The sequence below is a fragment of the Musca autumnalis genome, unplaced genomic scaffold, assembly GCF_047663935.1.
Source record: "Musca autumnalis isolate F117 unplaced genomic scaffold, ASM4766393v1 scaffold_1, whole genome shotgun sequence".
NCBI classification, from domain to species: domain Eukaryota; kingdom Metazoa; phylum Arthropoda; class Insecta; order Diptera; family Muscidae; genus Musca; species Musca autumnalis.
The window spans coordinates 215952714-215978730 of record NW_027411644.1 but is presented as its reverse complement, the minus strand read 5'-3'; the positions used below and the strand labels follow the sequence as shown (position 1 = coordinate 215978730).

At 39.1% G+C, this 26017-nt stretch overlaps 1 protein-coding gene across 1 annotated transcript; it reads right to left on the bottom strand.

Annotated features, from left to right (window-relative positions):
• Positions 1-1358: 1358 nt before the first annotated feature.
• Positions 1359-25822, bottom strand: prt (putative mushroom body vesicular transporter portabella). The gene is made up of 8 exons (XM_073960123.1): positions 25539-25822; positions 19392-20213; positions 8801-8904; positions 8581-8743; positions 2734-2774; positions 2363-2668; positions 1875-2246; positions 1359-1655 (listed from the first exon to the last, which is right to left on the bottom strand). The coding sequence occupies exons 1-8, from the start codon at positions 25747-25749 to the stop codon at positions 1551-1553; spliced, it is 2124 nt and encodes a 707-aa protein (XP_073816224.1). The 5' UTR covers positions 25750-25822; the 3' UTR covers positions 1359-1550.
• Positions 25823-26017: the final 195 nt, after the last annotated feature.

The following is a 26017-nucleotide window of genomic DNA, read 5'->3' as shown; positions in this document are numbered from 1 at the left end:
CTGATTGCCTTGCTTTCCTGCTTCATTTCTGACATAATAAAAAAAGAATAAAGAAGGCGAGCAAATTTCGATCTGGGTTGCCCTTTTCTTTTTTATTCTTTTATCAGAAGCAAGCAAGGCAAGCAGGCGAGGCAGCTTATGTACCCAGGCCTTTATGCCTCTATAGTTAGAGCATACAGTCTTGTCTCCCTTCCTGTAGACGGGACACAGGATACTCAGGCTCAACTCGTCGGGTACGCGTTCTTCCTACCAGATGGTGCTAACTAGGCTTTGAACAGCTCGACTGGTAAGCCATCGGCTCCTGCTGCCGTATTATTCTTTAGCCGGTTTATTGCTGACTTTACCTCATCTTGGCTGGACGGTATACATTCAATACCATCTTCTGGGATTGGATCAGTGGTATCTTCGTCGTCTTCGCTACTATTGGACACCAACAGTTTGGAAAAATGCTCTTTCCATATCCTGAGCACACTATCTGTATCAGTTACCAAATTACCTTGCTGGTCTCTACAGGAGGATGTGCCTGTACCAAAGCCATTATTTTGATGTTTTACACTTTGGTAGAACTTTCGGACTTCATTCTTGCTCCTGTACATCTCGATTTTTTCACACTCTCGCTTTTCCATTTCTCATTTTTTCTGCGGAAAAGACGTTTCTCCTCTCTCCTTTTCTTCCGATACCTCTCTCGCGCGCTACTGTTTGTAGAGTAGCCCTATATGCCGCATTTTTCTTTTTGGTAGCAGCACGACACTCCTGGTCATACCATGGATTTCTCGGTGGAGGTCTCTGGTATCCAAGTATGAATTTTGCGGCTGTTTGCATGGAATGGTCAATACTTTGCAATTGTGGTGATATGTTGTCGGGACGAGGAGTGCTTTGATTAAGCAATTGGGCCAGTTGAGTGAAATATGCTGTGGCTATCCGTTGTGATTGGAGCTTAGTCCCGGTCCACACTGGTGTAAATTTCATTAAAAAATTTCATGAAATTATGTGTTTCTAGATCCAGTTCCATAGTAGAGTAAAATCTTAATATTGCTGTTGTGAGGAATTCGAGCTAAGAACGACTAATTTCATAAATTTTTTTAATGAAATTCACACTAGTGTGCACCGGGACTTACCGATGTCTAACTTTCGTGATGGACAAAATTTGAAGTTTTGGCAGACCTTTATGGCAGCTCTTATGAAGTCCACCATTCCAAACGATGTTGCGCGTTAGTAGACCACCAGTTACAAAAATCTATCCGAGCTTGCAGTCAATGTATTACCATGGTTCGGCCATAGCAATATTGCATATTTTATGTTATCCGAATACCTACCATTTCGCCATAATGCCCCCTTCCTTTCCTACTACCTCCCACTTGTGAATTAGGAATATGAATTTTATTTAGATACTTTTTCAACATCGAATTAAACATTCATAGGAATCGCAGAGACACATACATAAATAAATACAATACAATATTGCTATAGAAGAGGTAAGTAAATGAACAAAAATTGGTACATATTTGCTTTTTTAGAAGAATATTGTAGGTAATCTGTAGGTAATCTCTCTATTCATTGTCAACAGAATTGTAGAGTTGTTTATATTTACTGCCACGGCCATAACTGCCACCGCTCGAACTCAATAGCATTTCGTGTTGCCTTTTACGCAAAACCTAAAAATAAAGTGAATACCGCAAATTTATCAATACGTAAGTTAAACCAAGGCTGGCTTCCGTATCGTCAGTTGCTTGGCAAATGACTAAAACTATGTGAAGTATCATGTTACTCAACGCCGTAGTACTTAACAAAAAATGCATTTTTGACAAAGTTTAAACAACACAAAGCAACTGACGATGCGGAAGTCAGCCCAAGTCGCTCCAAGCTCCTCTTACCTTTGGATCATATTTATAATAGAGATAGACCAATATGGGACCATAGACAATATTGAATGCGCCCACAATACGCATCAGCCATACAAAACCCAAAGCTTGGGCCAATTCACCGCCCAGCAGGGGAGCCAAACAATATGCTAAACTAACGGAGGTTTGTTGTATGGCATAGACACTGCCATAGCTTGACATGGAATGGGAACTTCGGGTATCAATCGTTTCCATGCGAGCATCATAACCGTCATCATCACCGGATAAAGTGGCATCAACAAATGTCGCTAACAGAGGCACCAGGGCAGCATCAATTATACCGATGCCCAGTCCCAAACCGAAATGGGGTAAAAGGAGCTGAGATACAGTTGTTGCCGTTGGAATCTGCAAAATAAAAAAATAAAAATATGTTAAGAAAAGGGCGTCCAATAAGGGTGCGTCTCTACAGTGCAAACATCCATTGACTTTTGGCAAAAATAAACCTGTCCTCCTAAACTTACCAAAATCGATGATATGCCAACCAACAACAGCGACAGGCATGACACCTTGATTTGTCCAAATCTATAGGCAATGGAACCGAAAAAGTTTGTACCCACAAAATAGCCCACCGAATCTGGTATAAAGACAGTACCCAATTGCCATTTGTTCGGTTTCAAATTCGTCATCAACCACAGCGGTAAACAGGGTTCCAATATGGCCATTGTTGATGTTGAAAACCAAATTGCTACGACTATGGCCAGAATCATTTTACTTTGGAGCAGAGGTTTCCATTTTGGTTTTTGTTGTTGATCTACATCCACTATGGCCTGAAACGGAGACAATTTGGAAATAAGTATCTGAATAATTCAAAAATTCTTAGATGAAAATTCACCTCTGATTGTACAGATAGATCCATTGTGATAAGTTGTAATCCTTTGGGTGAGGCAAAGAGGAAACGAAAAGAAAACGGTTGATAAAATATAATATTTTACATACTGTACACAAAGAAAATCTGCAGATAGAAAATTTTCTATATGCCTTCTTAGAAGAAAAAATCGAATATTTTGTAGAGAACGAAGACCTTCTTTGTAGATCTTCTCTTCTTTAAAGGTCTTCTCTAGATTCAGTCTTATATAGACAGATAAACCCTATAAAACATTTATAAATAGAATATAATTATAGAAGACCTTCATTGATCTCCAGCCAGTAAGAGGTCCACGATATGTTAAACGAACACGAACTTATCGAACTTCGTTGATACTTGGGCGACTTAACGAGTTGTTGTTGCAGCAACGCAAATACACATATTCGTTCGTATACCCTTTTCAGTTATCTGGTTCCTTTAAAAATACACATATTCGTTCGTATACCCTTTTCAGTTATCTCGTTCCTCTATATCCTGATTCAAACATGTTGCAACCTGGACTGATCGCGTCCATAAAGAATCACGAGACAGGTGAGTGGAGTTAGCTGGGGAGCTAAATAAATGCAGCGTGTCGTGCGGTCCCAATGTGTTGGGTATCGTGCCATCAATTCGGGTCCAATATAAATTAAGGATCTTATCTGGGCTGAAACCCCTCGTGTTTGCCTTGGCGGCTGGCGTTCTTCTGCTGCGATGCATAATGGGTCGTCTCCTGTATGGCATTGACACAGTACCGTTGTTGTTGTCGTAACAGTGTTTATTATTGTATGTTTGTGTGGTCACCAGTCCCGGACTCCTTGAGTCCAACTGTTAGTAGTCTTTGGCTACGTGGTCGGCAGAAGCTTTATTCTGTGGGTCACCAGTCCCGGACTCTTTAGAGTTCAACTGGTAGTAGTCTTTGGCTGCGAAGCTGTGCAGAGGCTTTATTCTGTTGGTGAACAGTCCCGAATTATTTGGAGTTCAACTGGTAGTAATTTCTAGTACGAAGCCTGACCGGAGGCTATATTCTGGTACCGCGGGTGTCAGGAGCCCCTAGGTCTCAATGATCTAGCCTGGCAGTTTGATGCAGGCCCCTGCTGGGAGCATCGCGGTGGCTGTGGTTTATACCCAAATCGCGGGTAGAGCTTTGGCTCGAATGTGGAGTTGCATTACCAACCGGGTGCCTGACCCATAGAAAGGCAGGAGTGTTAGATAGGCTCCGCCCCAAACCAAGGGGGTGAACACGTCCAAATACGTGGGAACCAATTGGTACTCACACTTGTGTTGAGGGCACCGATGGACGCATTGTTTCCGTCCGGTGTTGAGAACACCGTGGGGTTAGGCTGAAAGGCAGGTACTCACGTAAAACTCAGCATATCTGTATGTTTGTGTGTTCGTTCCCTGCAAACCAAATGTCGGATGTAAACGATTTTTCGCAGGGGAAATAGTTCAGATTTCGTTCCGATTTCGGAGCAAATGTCGAAAATAAATTTCCCTTCCAAATTTCAGAAGGATTTTCTTCAGATTTCGTTCCGAAATCGATCCGATTTCGCTCCGACATTTCGCTCCGAAATTATGTCAACCACTTCATACAACTTTCGTTAAGATATCGTTACGATTTCGTATCCGACATCGGACGTAGCGTTCGAATTTTGTTCCGATACGATGTCGGTATGATTGGTTTGCTGGGTTCTTCTGCTCAATTTGTCTCTGGGTTTATATCCAGTTTCAGGAAAGTGGCTGCTTCGGAAATAACCACAGGTCCACCGGAGTTAGATGAGTTGGTTTGGCGGGGCAGTTAAAAAGGTGCAGTGTGTCGTGCGGGCCCATGTCGCATACTGGCAAATTTCTTGCATGGCGCCCAATAAAAGCGTAATTGAGCCAAAACCTCGTGGCAGTTGACGCTCCTCAGCTGCGATAGATAGGGGATGTACTTCGAGGACTTTATTCACACTATATTTGCTTATGGCCCTAGTAACTGCGTCCGTGTGAATACTATTTAAACCGGCTTGATTCCTTCCTGATATGCTTGAATGTGTCGGGCCTACGCACCAGATGGTGATTGGGATGGCTCTCACCGTAACACCCAAGCAAGTACTGCAACGAAAACATATCATTGTGTTGCTGTACTGGGAGAATCTTTGCCTCCTCATGTAGATGGTCCTCTAAAGACCTGCGGAGGCACCCTGTTGCTATTCTCAGGACGACATTCTGACAGGTTTGAATCTTTTTCCAATTCGTATCACATAATCCCGGGGACCAAAGTGGAGCCGCATAGCTTACCACAGACCGACCTATCGCATTATATGTGGTCAACAAGGTTTCTTTATCTGCACTGCAAGTGCTGCCGGATAGGGACTTGAGGACCTTCTTCGTACATTTCAGTGGCGTGCGCGCACGACTTTAACGTAGTATCGAATGTGACCCCTAAAATTTTGGGGCAGTTTGTGGTCGGAATTCTACCACCGTCGACCACGACATTCAACTCTCTTCCAAACTGCGCTGTCCATGTGGTGAATAGAATGGCTTTAGATTTTTTGGCGGGAATCTGCATATTCCTCGCCTAGAAAAAGGTGGTAAGATCGGTTAAATAGTTGTTCAGTCTCTCACAGATGTCATGAGGGAAGGTACCTGACGCCAGGATTGTGCAATCATCCGCATACGTTACAATTTCGATGCTGTCTGGAGTGGCGGAATACAGGAGAGGTTAAACATTTCCGGAGATATAACCCCACCTTGGGGAAATCCCTGTTTCACTCTATGGGTTTTGGACATCTTGTTCCTGAATTCCACGTACGACTGGCGTCCACACAGATAATTGACTATCCATCATTTCAAGCTTGGACCAAGGGTAGTATGCTCAATATCCTCGAACAGCGTGGAGTGTCTGACTGTATCAAAGGCTTTTGATAAATCAAGTGCCACCATCACTGTTCTATCACACGGCGGTCTCTGGTTGAGTCCTTGACAAATATATGCGGAGATGGCGTGCAACGCTGTTGTCGTCCTGTGCTGCTTACGGAGTTCATGCTGATGATCGGAAACTTGAAAGCTATTTCTGATACTGGGAAGTACTAAGGCCTCAAGGGTCTTTGCTACGGGCGACAAAAGCCAAATCGACCTGTAAGATTCACTTTTGCTGGCATCCATGCCTGGCTTCAGTAGCGGGACCACCCTGCCCATTTTCCAGACTTCGGGAACAATGAGGGTGGCTAGCAACAAGTTGAGACCTTTAGGGAGATAGTCCATTACCGGCCCATCCAGCTGCTTCAGCATTACCATGGAGATTCCATCAGGGCGCAACGCTTTGGATGGCATTCGCAACATCATCCATTGTAAACTGTGGTGGTTCATCCTCGGCAGGAAGAGATCTAATGCGACGTAATACTCTTCTCTTCGCCATGTCACTCTCGGATTGCTCGACAAACTGTCGATTGAAATAACGTTCGCACCTCTTCGGGTCAGTCAACGTTAGGTCGCCGAAAGTGACTGGGGGCCTATCTTACCCAGTACCGTTGTACTGCCTGCTGTCAAGCCTATCTGATAGGCTCATTGATCTAAAGGTTATCACATCTACCTCTCTCAACAGATCAGGAGCTCTCCTGACGTGCCTGGATGAGGGAAGACTGTCTACGGCAATAACACCCAATCACTGTATCGACGAAATCTTGTTGTGCTAAGGCACCCATAAAATCTTGGTGTCCTCATGATGATGGTCCACTGGTGTCATAAGATTCTGGCAAGTATGAACATTGTTCCACTTCGGTGCGCTAATATTTGCGTACCACACTGGAGCCGCATAGCTTAACACAGTCCTGTCTATTGCGTCAACAAGATTTTTTTCAGCACCCGAAGTGTTACCGGTCAGTGACTTGAGGGCCTTGTTTCTAGTTCTGATATTTTCTTCATAAAGTTCCGCAGATATCACTCCGCCTTGAGGAACTCCCTTTTTCACTCTACGGATCTTCGGCGTCATTTCAAACACGGTCTGAGGGAAGCCCTCTCTATGTTCTCGAATACCTTGACGTGGCTGGTGGTACTGAAGGCCTACGTAAGGTCAAGAGCTACCATATCTGTTCGATCGCACGGTCTGTTCTGGTTCAGTCTTCGACTTATATGTGTGAATATGGTGTGTAATGCTGTTGTGATACTGTGGATATTTCGGAACTTATGATGATGTCAGGCAACCGGAAAACCGTTTCTCATGATGACGAGGAATAGTGACCCTAGGGACTTCGCTACCGGCGACAGAAGGAACATCGGTCTGTACGATTCACCTCTGCTGGCATCCTTGCCTGGCTTCAGTAATGGCGGCTTCTGGTACAATATGGGTGGCTAACAATAAATTGAGGACTCTTGTCAATACTCCAATCGCCGTTAAAAGTAACAATCGTTCTTCCTTCCAGCCCCCCTACTCTGTAACTTTTTAACAACTTTACTCATTGTTTATTGTACAAAAATTTCATTTGTTTGTTTTGTAGTTGTTACAAAAACAAAAGAAATTTTAACAACTTTTCAGTTGATAAAAGTTGCAGAATAGGCCTACAGGATTAGGCCACACTTTACTTAATCCTGTACGAATGTTGCATTGCTTCAGGTAGTATAGCCACTTTTCCTAATAGGCTGTTGTCTTTAAGTGTAAGTTCCCTAACTCTTCGGTCTTCAGGGTTCGTACGACGAAGCTCATCACACTCAGTTTCTAGGGTCTTCGCCTCTTATGGGAAGTTTTCCACTGTGCAGAAAAGTACGACACTCGTGGGTTATGAAGTCGGATGGTACGTTAACGGAGACTAATAGAGGATATCACTGGTTGCCAGGACACACGTCATTTATCAGACCGGGTGCCACAATTGCGATGTCTGTCTTCTTGTATGAACAACTTCTTATCCTTGTATGAACAACTTCGTTAACCGTGCAAAAGGTGGAGATAAAAATTTGGTCGCCAAAATTCTTGTTATTGTCTAGGTCTCTGGTTTCCTAGCACCAGATGGTCATTGTCTCCAAAAGCAAATCATGCACGTAACGCAGTGCATAACTATTTATCTGCGGTATGGTATGTACACATTGAGCAATTCTTCCTCGGCAGTCCCACACTTTACATTCCATGTATGGGTCACTAAAGCGAGATAGGTCTGTACTGGACAGACAGATGTATAAGGAAGGCAAGAGTTCGTTCTCGATGCTCTTTACGATCTTTTCGCAAAGCGTTGTAACCATCGCATCATTGCAAGCTACATGTGACGGTGAGCTTTGTTTCCTGGATCTCGGTTATGTTGATGTTTCTTGGACTCATGAAGTCTACAATGTCGCTGACTTTGTTGCGAAGCCCGTTGCAATCGAACAAAAACATGCGTTGTCTCAAGTGCGAGAGTGTCTCGTATTCCGACGACGACGAAGTTGGAGACAAGTTGGAAATTTTCTGAAGCAGCAAAGTAATTCTGATCGCATACTGCTAGAGGCGGTTAAGACCAGACCAGCTTCGCAAGTGCATCCATTCCCCACTTCCATTACATCTGAAAGATGTTGACATGTGGTATTTGGGAAAAGATTCGTGGTCAGTGATTCTCCTCTATTCCGGCACGGATCAGAAGAGCTCGAAGCAGGCATTCCAGGCAGAAATCCAAGGAGAATAGATTAGGACATGTTCAGACGACCTCTGAGCTGGGCAACCACAATGGTTTGCACACAAAGCTCCTTACCAAAGTTTTTATGAGATGTTTTGAGGATACCTGTTCAATTTCCTACTCTAGGAAAAAGTCAAAAATGTTCTCTCTTCTATAGAAAGAAGACCCTCTGACCGTTATCTATAGATTAGAGAATTCATCCATGTTCACTTACCCAAATTAATGAAAATGATGGTCGACAGAATAATAAACGGTGCTGATTTTCCAAACAAATCGTACAGTATTCCACCAAAAGGATAACCTAATAGCACACCCAAGGCTATGCTACCCAATATGATGCCCATTATTTTAGAACGACGATCTTCTTCGGGATAATGCTAAAATGAAAGTCAATAAAAAATTTCAAATTTTCGAATGTTCTCGTCAACACTTACCTGAGCCACCAAACTCATGCCACAAACACCAATGCATGCTGAACCAATACCTTGTACGGAGCGTGCAATCAATAGCATGGCATAGGTTTCACCAACAGCAAAAACTAAAATAAAAATATACATACATATCGTTCATTTACTCAAAGAGTGACATAACTCAAAAAATTCAATTTCTGAGATAACAATTTCTATTTTTTCTACGACTTCTACTTTATCTTATGTCAAATTTTCATGGTCATATCTCTGAAACTCATCGAGTTACAGCTAATTTACTAAGAGTTTCGCATAATTCAACACAAAAGTTTTTTGAGTTTATGAAGGACTAAAATACTTCAAATCATGCTTGGTCATGCACAGAAATTTAGCACTGATATCTGGCTATCTTATAGCAAAATATGGTCCAAGTAGATATTTTGGTACCACCGTGGTGCAATGGTATGCACACCCGCCTTGCACGTTGAAGGTCGTGGGTTCGATTCCCCGGCCAAGCAACATCAAACAATTTTCAACGGTGGCCAAATGCCCCTGAGTAATGTTGGCGACATTTCCTGAGTATTTCAGCCATGTAAAACTTCTCTACAAGTGGTGTCTTAAGACACGCCGTTCGGACTCGGCGATAAACTGTAGGTCCCATATCATTGAGCTAATATGAATCGGGGTGCACTCATTGATATTAGGGAAGTCTCCCTTGTCCCATCTGGGATGTTTGTGGAACAATTATATATATATATATATCTATTATATAAAAGGCAATGTGTGTATGTTTGTATGTTTGTATGTTCCGAATAGACTCAAAAACGGCTGAATAGATTTTCTTGAAAATTTCAGATAATGTACTGGGAACACCGGTGGTGAAAATAGGCTATATATTTTTTTGAATGGTCGTCGCGGAAGTGAAATATCGCGGTCATCCCAAATTATTCAAAAATGTATTATTTCAGATAATATACCTAATTTTAGTAAGCGTGACTACAAAGCCGCTATAACACTGGCTTCAATATGTGGGATAACGCGGTCAACGCCATATTTTGGAATACAGTAAAATCCCGATGACTTGAGATGTCACTATATAGAAATTTCGATAAATCGACTGGGAAATCTTATGCAATTTTGTATGTGGAGTTTTTAGGTCGGAGAATAGGTCGTAATCTATTTTTTTATCCCGCTAAGTGTAGTGACCGGTGGCCCTCCCCACAATTTTTTTAAGAAAACCGCGAAATTCATGATACTTTTTAATATATTGTTTACAAATTGTTTGCAATGCTATGGTAATTACAGTCTTGACCCTGAATGGTCGTCGCGGAAGTGAAAATCGCGGTCATCCCAAAATTTCCAAAAATGTATTATTTCAATTAATTAGAACTGTCATAAGTTGTTTTTGTAGTGACCGGTGGTCCTCCCCCACAAAATTTTTAAGAAAATCTGAAATCTTTGATATTTTTGAACGTATTGTTTACAGATTGTTTTCCCTGAATGATAGCGGTCATCACAAAGATTTCAAAAATGTATTATTTCAATTAATATACATAATTTTAGTAAGCGTGACACAAAAATGATATAAACACTTGAACAAGTGGGATAGCGCGGTCGTGAGCTATTTTAATACGGCAAAGTGTAGTGACCGGAGGTTCTCCTTAAATTTTTTTTTTTTAATCTGAAGTCCATGATATTTTTGAACGTATTGTTTACAGATTGTTTGCTATACTACTGTAATTACTGTCTTGACCCTGAATGGTCTTCGCGGAAGTGAAATATCGCGGTCATCACAAAATTTGCAAACATTTATTATTTCAGATAATATACATAATTTTGTAAGCATGCCTAAAAACGCTATAAACGCTGAACACTAAACAATAAGTGGGACAGCGCGATCAACTCCACATTTTGGAATACAGTAAAATCCGGATAACTTGAGATGTCACAAGATCGAAATTCCAGAAAGATCCATTGGAAATCAGACAAAGTTATTGATATACAATACAATATCATCATTGGAATCAGAATACCGCGATCGTGTTCGATTTTTGAAAATATTATAATTACGGATAAAATCTCAAAATGTGGGAAGTGAAACTTCATGAGCATTGATTCCAGTCCTTGGAATAGCTAGGTAAATATACATTTTTTAAATACATCAAAATCTCGATAATAGCATCTACAATTTATAGAAGTATTTTTTTATGAATTATATAAATGTTGCCATACATATCCCGAAGGAACATACATTTCGCTGAGGGGTATTTTACCACTATTGCATATAGAGCGCGAAGAAAAAAGCGTTACGTTCGATCGGCCTGCATGAGGTTAAATCCACCAAAAATAGCGAAAATCAGGCGCCACCGTTCTATGGAAGCTATATCAAAACGAGGACGTATACTGAACAGTGGATATATCTCTGAACTATCGAAAATCGGGAGGTACTGTTTTATGGGAGCTATATCAAAACGTGAACCTATTACTGTTACATACCGAGCGCAAATAAAAAGGCGTGTCTTTCGGTCGATACGAATATTTATGCTCTCCTCTTTAAAATATATTAAAATCAGATTTCAGCCATTTCGGTATGATAATGATGTTAAATCCTCAAAAATAGCGAAAATCGACAGGTACCGTTCTATGGGAGCTATATCAAAACGTGGACCTATACCAAAAATTCTTTGCAGTAATAATTACGACCCCAACCGAGACCAACAATCCAATATATAGCAATGTCAATTGACGTGCACCGACCATTATATGTGGGTCTCAAAGTGCTTTAAACTGTCGATTTATGGTGAAGGGTATAATAAAAGAGATTTTATATCTTGAATTTGGGGGATACCATTATATGGAATTTATGTAAAAACATTGATTTATATTATGAAGTTTCTAGAGGGATGCCTAATTATGGGTGTATCAATACTGGATAGATAACTAAAGTTTACACGGAGAACCCAAACAACGGGCTAGCAACGCGGACCGGGTCAGCTAGTATATATATATATATATATATATATATAGGTTTTAGTGTAATAATCTTTTTAAGTTGGGAAGTCAAATTTCAATCGCCAACTTAAAACGCGTTTTTCTCGAAACTTGATTTTTCGAGATGTGTCACTCTTTGAGTAAATGAGCGATATGTATGTAGTTCGGTAAAAAAGCGATACAAATAAAATTCAGTTTATTAATCACGGTGTGCCTTAACTAATTTTAAATGGAAGGTGCTTACACCTGGGAAGTTTTTGCAGATTCTGAAACTAGAATGCTCATAGATGAGAAATATCAAGAAACAAAAAAAATCGCCGGAGCGATTTTTAAATAAATCGCGATTTAAGTTCACATTTTTAGGGGTTCTTTAGGTCTTCACTATTTTGCTTGGAAAGCGCGAGTCCTATGTGATTGAGCCTAAATAAAATTTTGTAGCTGTGAAAATTCTTCACAAGATTGACCTTTATGATATTTTCGTAGGTTTTACCGTTATTGAGATATAGAAGTTCAAATTGAGACAAAGCTCTGACTGTAACGCCTCCTTAAAAAACAATGTCATTACTGAAATTTCCCAAATTAAACTTATACATATATCTTGAAAATGTTAAAACCTAGGAAAAAATAAATAAATTTTGATATGACTTGCGGTTTCCAAGCTAAATCTTGAAGACTTAAGATAAAAACCTAAAAATTCGAACTGAACCTCTATATCTCAAAAATGGTAAAACCTACAAAAAAAACCTAAAGGTCAGTCTTGTAGAGAATTTTCACAGCCACAACATTTTTTTTAGACTCATTTCGATACGACTTGCGGTTTCCAAGCAAAATTGTGAAAACCTAAAAAACCCCTAAAATTGTGAATTTTGATCGCGATTTATTTAAAAATCCCTCAGTCGATTTTTTCTGATTTTTTATTTTTCTTATCTACGAACATTGCTGTTTTAGAATCAGCGAAATCTTCCCATGTGTAAGCGGTTTTTATCAAAAGTTAGTTAAGGCGCTCTGAGCATGATGTTGTTTTATAAGGAGGCGATACAGTCAGTGCATTGTCTCAATTTGAACTTCTATATCTCAAAAACGGTAAAACCTACGAAAATATTATAAAGGTCAATCTTGTGGAGAATTTTCACAGCTACAGCATCATCCATAGGCCCATTTACGTAGGATTCGCGGTTTCTAAGCAAAATCGTGAAAACCTAAAGAACCCCTAAAAATATGAACTTAAATCGCGATTTATTTGAAAATTTCTCCGGGGATTCACATCTGACAATGGTATGAGGCTGATAGGCTTCGCAGCTGCAAAAAACATGGTAGTTAGCAATACCAGATTTAAGCATCTCGATATTCATAAGACTGTCTTTGGATCAAAGAACAAGTAATCAAACTTATCATGTTGTATTAGATGGAAGACATTCATCGAGCGTATTGGATGTACGATCCTTCCGAGTAACAAACATAGATTCGGACCACTACCTTGTTGCAGCAAAGACATCAACCCCGTCTAAACGTTGCAAATAAAGCACGAACAGATACAACTCGGAAGATGGACATCGGTAAGCTGCAAACACAACAGATAGCCACAGCATATTCCACTCAATTAGCCCAATTGCTTAATGAAAGCACTCCTCGTCCCGATAACATATCAACACAATGGCAAAATATTGCCCACTCGATGCAAACAGCTCAAAATCCATACTTGGATGCCAGAGACCTCCACCAAGGAATTCATGATATGACCAGGAGTGTCGTGCTGCTACAGAAGAGAAAAATGCGGCATATAGGGCTACTCTACAATCAGTGGCAACGCGTAGCGCACGAGAGAGGTATGGCTTTGGTACAGGCAAATCCTCCTGTAGAGACCAGCAAGGTAATTTGGTAACTGACACAGATAGTGTGCTCAGGATATGGAAGATGGTATTGAATGTATACCGCCCAGTCAAGATGAGGTAAAGACAGCAATAAGTCGGCTAAAGAAGAATAAGGCAGCAGGAGCCAATGGCTTAACAGCCGAACTGTTCAAAACCGGAGTCGACACGCTGATAAGGTGTATTCATCAGCTAGTTAGCACCATCTGGCAGGAAGAACGAGTACCCGACGATTGGAACCTGAGTATCCTGAGCATAAGTCTTCTCCCTATTGCTTACAAGAAAATGTCAGGGATAATGTGCGAACGACTAAAGCCTATGGTCAATGAAACAATTGAACCATACCAATGCGACTTTAGACCTGGCAAATCTACCATTGACCAGATATTTACCCTGCGGCAGATCCAAGAGAAGGTCCTGGAGAAGATCCAAGAGACGCAGATCGTCACTTACCACCTTTTTTTTGATTACAATGCAGCCTTCGACAGCCCCCTACTTTCAAAGGTATTCCAAGCCATGTCTGAATTTGGTGTCCCTGCAAAGCTCATCCGGCTTTGTAGAATAGCATTAACTGTTACTAGATCGTCAGTTAAAAAGAGGTTTAAGACAAGGTGATGGCCCCTTATGTGATCTTTTTAACATTCTGCTGGAAAAGGTTATACGAGATGCGAAGGGGAAAAGAAGTGGCACAATAACAATACAAACAGCCATATGTTACTTGCTTATGCCGATGACATTGACATCATAGGTCGATCGGTAAAGGAAGTAACTGATACCTTTGAAGAAGTCGAAAGGGAATCTGCTAAAGTGGGTCTGGCGGTAAACGGCGGGAATACAAAGTCGGGCCAACTGTTGACGTTGGTTCCTATAATTTTGAGGTGGTAAAGGACTTCGTCTACCTCGGCACCGCCGTAAACACAACCAACAACATCAGTTGTGAAATTTGAAGAAGAATAGTGTTGGCCAACAGATGCTACTTCGGGCTGAGTAAGCAGTTTAGGAATAAAGCCACATCTCGTCAAACGAAAACAACGCTTTACAAAACACTGATACTACCCGTGCTGATGTATGGTTCAGAATCCGGGGTACTTCCGCAAGCAGACAAGGCAGTGTTTGAGGGAAAAATTCTTCGAAAGATCTATGGACCAATCTGCGTTGACGGTGAATATCGACTTCGTATGAACCACGAGCTGTATCTGCTATACAACGACATATAATAAGAATGAGCGATGATGAACCCGCTAAAAAGGCGTATAAATTCGGGCCGCATGGCGGGCAGGCCAAAGAATAGATGGCACAAACAAGTGGATGAAGAGATGACAAGGCGCGGAAAGTAAGTAATGTCTGGAGCTGTTGGATCTACCGCATCTCCTGAAATTCGTTTGAAATAAAAAAATATGTACATATGTACATGAAAACTCAGCCGTAGACAGTCCAAAGCTCGTTTGAGAAAGGAGGAGATTTTTCTGAAATCCTAGGAGTTAGACTGACTTTTCCACACTACACTACTTTGTGCAAGCCACATATATTTGCACTTTTAAGTTAAAAGGTTGTGAAGGAGTTTTGCCGAGGATCTGAATGACCGACAAGTGTCTAAAGAAGTTTGGTGCTGCAAACGGTACAGTACAACAATGGGATGAGGCGGATAAGCTCACTTATACTAAAATTGTCGAGGATAGACAAAATCTTTCAGAACGATAACCATCCATCTACCTCCAAGCGAGAACGTTCTCGGGCAGAGGACATAAAGTGCGCTAAGAGGAAGATACGAGATCACAACTCAACTGCTTCTTCAAGAATAAAACGACCTTTCAATGAATTAGTTAAGGACAATCTGAAGGTTGCTGTGGCTAACGGGAAAGATGTCCCCTATCGCTACAGCGAAATGGGGTGAATTAGAAAATAAGTTGTTTGAACAAGTAATGGAACATGTTTTTACAAAGAAAGATTCCACTGTGCCCAATTTCGACTGTAGCGAATTGCATCGTGGTTACATGGGATACATAAGATTCTTGGAAAAGTGCATTTTTAAGCTCAGCTATGCTTCTTGTGATCCCAATAAAACCTCGTGCCAGAGTTTGGTTGCCCATGATAGAAGGTAACGTCCCAATGCTGCTGAGAGGATTGGCGAATATGAACAAAAAGCTGTTCTATGACATATGTGAGGTCAAAATTATAGTCCTAAGCCCGCATGGTCCGAATGAAGAAGTTGACATAGATGAAGCCGACGATGCCGAAAAGCTGCTGGACAACATGCAGCTAGAGGGGGCGCACACATCATCGCCTCACAAAAATTATGCTTAATGTCGTGTAGATCAATCTGAAGCACTCTTGAGTCGCTTCGGCTAACCTGCAGATCCTTCTGGTCGAGAAGGATCTTTACATATGCATCATAAGTTTACGAAAACGAAGTAAAGGTTGAATATAGCAGAGGCTACAAAAACGTATTAATGAAGAAAAAGATCGGAGTACAATTCATCCTTACAACAGCATCGCCATTGGCTAACGTCAGACATACCTTGTGAAGCGGCACTGAAACTAACGGCTGTGGTGACTAAAGGTAAGGTCACATTAAGCAAATATTTGCTCAAACGACCGTCAGTGTGCGCTTACTGAGAGCAAGTGAGAGTAAATAATGTATAGAAGTTTATGCTCACTTGTTCTCAGTAGGCGCACACTGCCGGTCACTGGAGCAAATATTTTCCTAATGTGACCTTACCTTTAGTCTTAGATTTTTAAATACTACACCCTCCAGACTGCATAGAGATCGTAATGTATGCGAAGATTATACAGTTCTTGACGTCGGGCCCTATCGTCGATGACATATGTGATAGGTTAAATATCTACATAGCTGACCTAGTGCAGTTCTTCCATCTGAGAAATATGAAAATATCCGCCGCTAAATCCACTGTCCAACTGCTCATCACTTGAACGACTGAAATGAGGCTCCCACTGAACATATTGGTCGATGGTGTATTGATTCCGGTCACTAACTATCCCAAAATATTGGGTATAACGTTCGATAGAATGTTTAAGTCGTCAGAGCAATCCACAGCTATTTGCCATAAGATCAGAAGTAGGAACAAGGTCCTCAAGTCGCTGGTCGGCAGCACTTGGAATGCTGACAAAGATACCTTTTTGACCTCTTACAAAACAATGTGGTAAGCTATGCAGTGGTAGCGTGGTGTGCAATGTTAGCACTAAGCAGTGCAAAATATTCAAACCTGCCAGAATGCCGCCCTAAGCAGTGCAACAGGGTGTCTCCTCAGTACACCATCTTCATGAAGAGACGCAGGTTTTAGCAATGCATCAGCATAACATAAAGGAAAAGTTGCTTCTTTAGACCCTTCCTAAAAGAAAGGGTGCTTCTTTAGACCCTTTCTAAAAGAAAAGGTGCTTCTCTAGACCCTTTATAAAGGAAAAGTTGCTTCTTTAGACCCTTCCTAAAAGAAAGGGTTCTTCTTTAGACCCGTTCTAAAAGAAAGGGTGCTTCTTTAGACCCTTTCTAAAAGAAAGGGTGCTTCTTTAGACCTTTTCTAAAAGAAAGGGTGCTTCTTTAGACCCTTTCTAAAAGAAAGGGTGCTTCTTTAGACCCTTTCTAAAAGAAAAGGTGCTTCTTTAGACCCTTTCTAAAAGAAAGGGTGCTTCTTTAGACCCTTTCTAAAAGAAAGGGTGCTTCTTTAGACCCTTTCTAAAAGAAAGGGTGCTTCTTTAGACCCTTTCTAAAAGAAAGGGTGCTTCTTTAGACCCTTTCTAAAAGAAAGGGTGTTTCTTTAGACCCTTTCTAAAAGAAAGGGTGTTTCTTTAGACCCTTTCTAAAAGAAAGGGTGCTTCTTTAGACCCTTTCTAAAAGAAAGGGTGCTTCTTTAGACCCTTTCTAAAAGAAAGGGTGCATCTTTAGACCCTTTCTAAAAGAAAGGGTGCATCTTTAGACCCTTTCTAAAAGGAAGGGTGCTTCTTTAGACCCTTTCTAAAAGAAAGGGTGCTCCTTTAGACCCTTTCTAAAAGAAAGGGTCCTTCTTTAGACCCTTTCTAAAAGAAAGGGTCCTTCTTTAGACCCTTTCTAAAAGAAAGGGTGCATCTTTAGACCCTTTCTAAAAGAAAGGGTGCTTCTTTAGACCCTTTCTAAAAGAAAGGGTGCTTCTTCAGACCCTTTCTAAAAGAAAGGGTGCTTCTTCAGACCCTTTCTAAAAGAAAGGGTGCTTCTTCAGACCCTTTCTAAAAAAAAGGGTGCTTCTTCAGACCCTTTCTAAAAGAAAGGGTGCTTCTTCAGACCCTTTCTAAAAGAAAGGGTGCTTCTTCAGACCCTTTCTAAAGAAAAGGTTACTTCTATAGAAAGGGTACATTTGTAGACCCTTTCTGAAACAAAGGGTAGTTCTATAGACCCTTTTCTAAAAGAAAGGCTGTTTCTGTAGACTCTTTCTGAAAGAAAGATTGCTTCTATTCACCCATTTCTGGAAAAGAGGGTGCTCCTATTGACCCTTTTCTGAAAGAAAGGGGGCTTCTATTGACCCATTTCTGAAAGAGAAGGTGCCTCTATTGACCCTTTTCTGAATGAAAGGGTGCTTCTATTGACCCTTTTATGAAGGAAAGGGTGCTTCTAAAAGAAAGGCTGCTTCTTTAGACCTTTTCTAAAATAAAGGTTACTTCAATAGGAAGGGTACTTCTATAGACACTTTCTGAAACAAAGGATAATTCTATAGACCCTTTTCTAAAAGATAGGTTGCTTCTGTAGATCCTTTCTAAAGGAAATGGTACTCCTATAGACCCTTTCTGAAGGAATGGATACATCTTTAGGACCTTTCTGAAGGAAAGGGTACTCCTATAGATCCTTTCTAAAGAAAGCTTATTCTATGGACCCTTTCTGAAAGAGAGGGTGCTCCTATTGACCCTTTTCTGAAAGAAAGGGTGATTCTATTGACCCTTTTCAGAAAGAAAGGCTGCTTCTATAGACCCTTTCTGAAAGAAAGTGCTCCTATTGACCCCTTCTGAAAAAAAGGCTGCTTCTATTGACCCTTTTCTGAAAGAAAGGGTGCTCCTATAGACCCTTTTTGAAAGAAAGGCTGATTCTATAGACCCCTTCTGAAAGAAAGGCTGCTTCTGTAGACACTTCCTGAAAATATACCCAAAGACATAATACCCCTTATCATAGTGTGGTGTAGGGTATAACAAAACAAAAACAAAAAGAAACATTGTGGCGTTTTTTTTGGGATAGCGTTTGCAATTTTGTTTTTTCAAAATAGTCTGGCTTAATCCCATTGTTGTTTTAATATTTTAAAACAACTAGTTTATTAGTGGAAAAGATTTGGCATTATTCGCCAAGGGGTAAGGCAGGGAATACTATAGTTTCGATTCTCGCCACAGAATCTCATCAGTTCCCTTGTTTTTTGTTTGTGGATATTCTCCACCGAAGTTATTTTTCAATAACTTCTTCAAGAAAAAACTTGTTATACCCAAACATCAATCGTCAGCTCGAAGTATAAAGGTAAGCGAAGAAAAAAGTTCAATGAGAAGTTTTTCCTTGGCAACCTCACACAACTCCGACGAAAGTGTCTGCGAAAACAATTCAAACCTTTTCCACTAGTATGTGTCGTCGAATTTCGACGAATGCACACACCAAAATTTGATTGGTCTGCTTTACAGCAAAAACAACACACGTCGTGCCAGTGTCTTCAATTAGAAACATTGTGGCGTTTTTTTGGGATAGCGTTTGCAATTTTGTTTTTTCAAAAAAAAAAAATCAAAAACAAAAATCTTACCCAACGACGAGATGAGTAGGAAAAATGTTCCCATAACAATGGGCAGACGGTAGCCATATTTTGTCGATAAATTTCCCACAATCGGATTGAATATCAGTTGAACCAAGGCTTTCATGGCCAATAGAACGCCAATTGAACCATTCTCACTTTGCAATGAATCATTCGAACTTTCATTAGCCTTTCTCGGCTGGGCTTTATTATTGAACTTGTTCTCATTTCTCCATTGGCTCCTTGATCCTTTAACGGAAGCATTGTTATTATTTGAAAATTTTATGGCATTTCCACTGTTGCTTTGCTGCTGGTGGTGGTGGTCTGTCGTCGTTAGCGATGATGTTGATAACAACAATTTTCCATTATCATCCGATGCCAAATGTATTAGTGAAAAATTAACCATCGATTTGCCTGGTATCGGATGCTTTGTCATGACGTGTTGAACTGTTGGTGGTTGATGGTGTTGCTGCTGTTGTTGTTGTGATGGTGCGTGAAAATAATATTGCGAAGGATGTTGTGCCGTTAACGGTTCTGCTTTTGTTGCTGCAACTGTTCCATCCAGATTACGATAAGCCATATGTTGTGCTGAGGCTGTTGTATCAGTGACGACAGGACCGACAGGACCACCACTGTTATTCAAACCCACCATGACGTGGAATGGTGGTGTATTATTATTATTGTATGGTGATAATGATGATGATGACGATGTTGCCGACCCAGTTGTTTTTCCTGTTCCTGGCGTTGTAAATGCCATCCTTGCTGTGCTTGTTGTTGTTGGTGGCAGCAGTGTTCGATTGTTTATGGTAGCAAGATAATCTGGCAAAATGGGCACTGTGGGTGTGTGTGTGTTTAACAAAATCAATTTTATTGATGAACAAAAAAAAAACGAAAATAAAAACATCCACAATCGCCACCCCGCCCATAAAAGGGGTTTCAGCAGAATGTACATGAAAAGAAAGAAGAAGAACAAGAGCAAGAAAGGGGTATTAATGAGAAATAATGCCAAAATATACAACTTGTTGCTTACTGCTGTTAAGCAACACAAATTATGTACCAACAAGTAAGAACAGACTATAGTCGGACGGGGCCGACCATGTGATACCCTATACCACTATCCCTGTGCACTAGCTTTCCGGGCTAGCTGTTATAAGATGTGCATTAGAAATTTTACCAATTTTCACACAAAAGTTTTGATCAATTTAACCCGCTAAATATTATCCGATCATACCGTTGACTTGCACGCTACTTCTTCATCTCAAACCAAAACTACGTTTAAAATTTCGCGCCGATCGGACTATTATTGCGACCTACAGAGCGGCTACAAAATCGAGCAAAAATTTTGTTTTTGGTCCATTTCATCCCTTTAACATTTCACGATCATCGCCAAAAACTAATCAGTTCTATTCTGGTCCAAACCCGACCTCCATACTAAATTTCGTGACAATCGGTCCATAATTGCGGCCTCTAGCTTGATTACAATTTTTAATGGACGGACAGACGGACGGACGGACGGACGGACGGACACACATCGCTAAATCGCTTTATCTCGTCGAGATATGAAGTTTGGTATACCACATGAGGGGTCTACGACGAATATTTCGCGGCGTTACATGAATTTTTGGGAAAACAAACTTATTATACCCTTTTCCACATTGTGGTATAGGGTATAAAAATAATAGCCATTAAAAAATATACAAAACCTTTTTTTGGGTATTACTACAAAAGCTTGGCAAAAGGCATGCTCAGAATAAATGTGTGTTAGTTTCGATATCCTTATAAGCATGTCTTTTGAATGACTATCAGAGACGTATTCATGATAATAAATTAAGGATGTTTTGCAGGGACTATCAGAGCGATAATTATATAGTTTTTATAACTTGCTTCATGAGAACTGTCAGATTAAACAAAAATCCCAATAAGGGTAACTTTCCTGTTGTCTAACGTTGCGTATGATCGATGAAATTACTTATTCGACTTCATAACACTCATCAGTTACCCATGGGTAGCTAAATGCATTTCCACGCTTCTTGGTCTAAAAGTCCATGGAAAAATATCATTAAAAAATCCATGCTGCTTGGTCTAAAAGTCCATGGAAAAATATCATTAAAAAATCCATGCTGCTTGGTCTAAAAGTCCATGGAAAAATATCATTAAAAAATCCATGCTGCTTGGTCTAAAAGTCCATGGAAAAATATCATTAAAAAATCCATGCTGCTTGGTCTAAAAGTCGAAAAAATATTGTTAAAAAATCCAGGGCTATTTGTCCAATAGTCCCCAAAAAAATATTGTTAAAAAATCCACGCCTATTTGTCCAATAGTCCCCGAAAAAATATTGTTAAAAAATCCACGCCTATTTGTCCAATAGTCCCCGAAAAAATATTGTTAAAAAATCCACGCCTATTTGTCCAATAGTCCCCGAAAAAATATTGTTAAAAAATCCACGCCTATTTGTCCAATAGTCCCCGAAAAAATATTGTTAAAAAATCCACGCCTATTTGTCCAATAGTCCCCGAAAAAATATTGTTAAAAAATCCACGCCTATTTGTCCAATAGTCCTTGGAAAAATATTGCTAAAAAATCCACGCCTATTTGTCCAATAGTCCTTGGAAAAATATTGTTAAAAAATCCACGCCTATTTGTCCAATAGTCCTTGGAAAAATATTGTTAAAAAATCCACGCCTATTTGTCCAATAGTCCTTGGAAAAATATTGCTAAAAAATCCACGCCTATTTGTCCAATAGTCCTTGGAAAAATATTGTTAAAAAATCCACGCCTATTTGTCCAATAGTCCTTGGAAAAATATTGTTAAAAAATCCACGCCTATTTGTCCAATAGTCCTTGGAAAAATATTGTTAAAAAATCCACGCCTATTTGTCCAATAGTCCTTGGAAAAATATTGTTAAAAAATCCACGCCTATTTGTCCAATAGTCCTTGGAAAAATATTGTTAAAAAATCCACGCCTATTTGTCCAATAGTCCTTGGAAAAATATTGTTAAAAAATCCACGCCTATTTGTCCAATAGTCCTTGGAAAAATATTGTTAAAAAATCCACGCCTATTTGTCCAATAGTCCTTGGAAAAATATTGTTAAAAAATCCACGCCTATTTGTCCAATAGTCCTTGGAAAAATATTGTTAAAAAATCCACGCCTATTTGTCCAATAGTCCTTGGAAAAATATTGTTAAAAAATCCACGCCTATTTGTCCAACAGTCCTTGGAAAAATATTGTTAAAAAATCCACGCCTATTTGTCCAATAGTCCTTGAAAAAATATTGTTAAAAAATCCACGCCTATTTGTCCAATAGTCCTTGGAAAAATATTGTTAAAAAATCCACGCCTATTTGTCCAATAGTCCTTGAAAAAATATTGTTAAAAAATCCACGCCTATTTGTCCAATAGTCCTTGGAAAAATATTGTTAAAAAATCCACGCCTATTTGTCCAATAGTCCTTGAAAAAATATTGTTAAAAAATCCACGCCTATTTGTCCAATAGTCCTTGGAAAAATATTGTTAAAAAATCCACGCCTATTTGTCCAATAGTCCTTGAAAAAATATTGTTAAAAAATCCACGCCTATTTGTCCAATAGTCCTTGGAAAAATATTGTTAAAAAATCCACGCCTATTTGTCCAATAGTCCTTGAAAAAATATTGTTAAAAAATCCACGCCTATTTGTCCAATAGTCCTTGGAAAAATATTGTTAAAAAATCCACGCCTATTTGTCCAATAGTCCTTGGAAAAATATTGTTAAAAAATCCACGCCTATTTGTCCAATAGTCCTTGAAAAAATATTGTTAAAAAATCCACGCCTATTTGTCCAATAGTCCTTGAAAAAATATTGTTAAAAAATCCACGCCTATTTGTCCAATAGTCCTTGGAAAAATATTGTTAAAAAATCCACGCCTATTTGTCCAATAGTCCTTGAAAAAATATTGTTAAAAAATCCACGCCTATTTGTCCAATAGTCCTTGGAAAAATATTGTTAAAAAATCCACGCCTATTTGTCCAATAGTCCTTGAAAAAATATTGTTAAAAAATCCACGCCTATTTGTCCAATAGTCCTTGGAAAAATATTGTTAAAAAATCCACGCCTATTTGTCCAATAGTCCTTGGAAAAATATTGTTAAAAAATCCACGCCTATTTGTCCAATAGTCCTTGGAAAAATATTGTTAAAAAATCCACGCCTATTTGTCCAATAGTCCTTGAAAAAATATTGTTAAAAAATCCACGCCTATTTGTCCAATAGTCCTTGGAAAAATATTGTTAAAAAATCCACGCCTATTTGTCCAATAGTCCTTGGAAAAATATTGTTAAAAAATCCACGCCTATTTGTCCAATAGTCCTTGGAAAAATATTGTTAAAAAATCCACGCCTATTTGTCCAATAGTCCCCGAAAAAATATTGTTAAAAAATCCACGCCTATTTGTCCAATAGTCCTTGGAAAAATATTGTTAAAAAATCCACGCCTATTTGTCCAATAGTCCTTGGAAAAATATTGGTAAAAAATCCACGCCTATTTGCCCAATAGTCCCCGAAAAAATATTGTTAAAAAATCCACGCCTATTTGTCCAATAGTCCCCGAAAAAATATTGTTAAAAAATCCACGCCCATTTGTCTGATAGCCCTTGAAAACATTTTGTTAAAAAATCCACGCCTATTTGTCCAATAGTCCTTGGAAAAATATTGTTAAAAAATCCACGCCTATTTGTCCAATAGTCCTTGAAAAAATATTGTTAAAAAATCCACGCCTATTTGTCCAATAGTCCTTGGAAAAATATTGCTAAAAAATCCACGCCTATTTTTCCAATAGTCCTTGGAAAAATATTGTTAAAAAATCCACGCCTATTTGTCCAATAGTCCTTGGAAAAATATTGGTAAAAAATCCACGCCTATTTGTCCAATAGTCCCCGAAAAAATATTGTTAAAAAATCCACGCCTATTTGTCCAATAGTCCCCGAAAAAATATTGTTAAAAAATCCACGCCCATTTGTCTGATAGCCCTTGAAAACATTTTGTTAAAAAATCCACGCCTATTTGTCCAATAGTCCTTGGAAAAATATTGTTAAAAAATCCACGCCTATTTGTCCAACAGTCCTTGAAAAAATATTGTTAAAAAATCCACGCCTATTTGTCCAATAGTCCTTGGAAAAATATTGCTAAAAAATCCACGCCTATTTTTCCAATAGTCCTTGGAAAAATATTGTTAAAAAATCCACGCCTATTTGTCCAATAGTCCTTGGAAAAATATTGCTAAAAAATCCACGCCTATTTGTCCAATAGTCCCCGAAAAAATATTGTTAAAAAATCCACGCCTATTTGTCCAATAGTCCCCGAAAAAATATTGTTAAAAAATCCATGCACATTTGTTTAATAACCTTGAAAAATTTATGTTTCACGCCTTTTTTCCTAGTAGTCCTTAGAAAATATTGTTAAAAAATCCACGCCTATTTGTCTGATAGTCCTTGAAAAAATTTTGTTAAAAAATCCACGCCTATTTGTCTGATAGTCCTTGAAAAAATTTTGTTAAAAAATCCACGCCTATTTGTCTGATAGTCCTTGAAAAAATATTGTTAAAAAATCCACGCCTATTTGTCTGATAGTCCTTGAAAAAATATTGTTAAAAAATCCACGCCTATTTGTCTGATAGTCCTTGAAAAAATATTGTTAAAAAATCCACGACTATTTGTCTGATAGTCCTTGAAAAAATATTGTTAAAAAATCCACGCCTATTTGTCTGATAGTCCTTGAAAAAATTTTGTTAAAAAATCCACGCCTATTTGTCTGATAGTCCTTGGAAAAATATTGTTAAAAAATCCACGCCTATTTGTCTGATAGTCCTTGAAAAAATATTGTTAAAAAATCCACGCCTATTTGTCTGATAGTCCCCGAAAAAATATTGTTAAAAAATCCACGCCTATTTGTCTGATAGTCCCCGAAAAAATATTGTTAAAAAATCCACGCCTATTTGTCTGATAGTCCTTGAGAAAAATTTTGTTAAAAATATTGTCTAATAGTCCTTGAAAAAATATTGTTAAAAAATCCACACCTATTTGTCTTGATCTCAAAGTCTTTTAACATGATTCTTGTTCTGATAGTCAACATTTTTCTCTATAAATTCAAATTCAAAATGAAATTTCAGAACTGTCAATAATTTTACCAATTACTGTTAATAGCACATTATCCAATAGCAAAGCCAAATAGACAATCACTGCAATCATGTTGCGATTCGATGTACCATAGTTTGGACTGGAGGTACGTCGTTGATTGTAGGTCGGATTTAGTGTTGAGGCATGTTGAGATTCATGTGTAGTATCCATTTTGTATGGAACATTTGTTGCACTTTGTTGTTTTGGTTCCGTTTCAGACATATTTACTAGTTTCTTCTTCTTCCTTTTTTGCTGTTACAATACAAATTAATTTATAGACTTTTTTTGTGTTCAAAGTTTTAATTAAATTTCCGACATATGGCTGTGGTCATGACCACTTTATTTTTATATTTAAATTTACACACACCCACACACATGTGGTTCACACGAATACACATAAACCGAAATTGTAGCAATCACAATCACATCACTTAAGCATATGTGCTCAATGTAAACACTTCGTTCACGATAATAATGGAGAGCCTAAAAA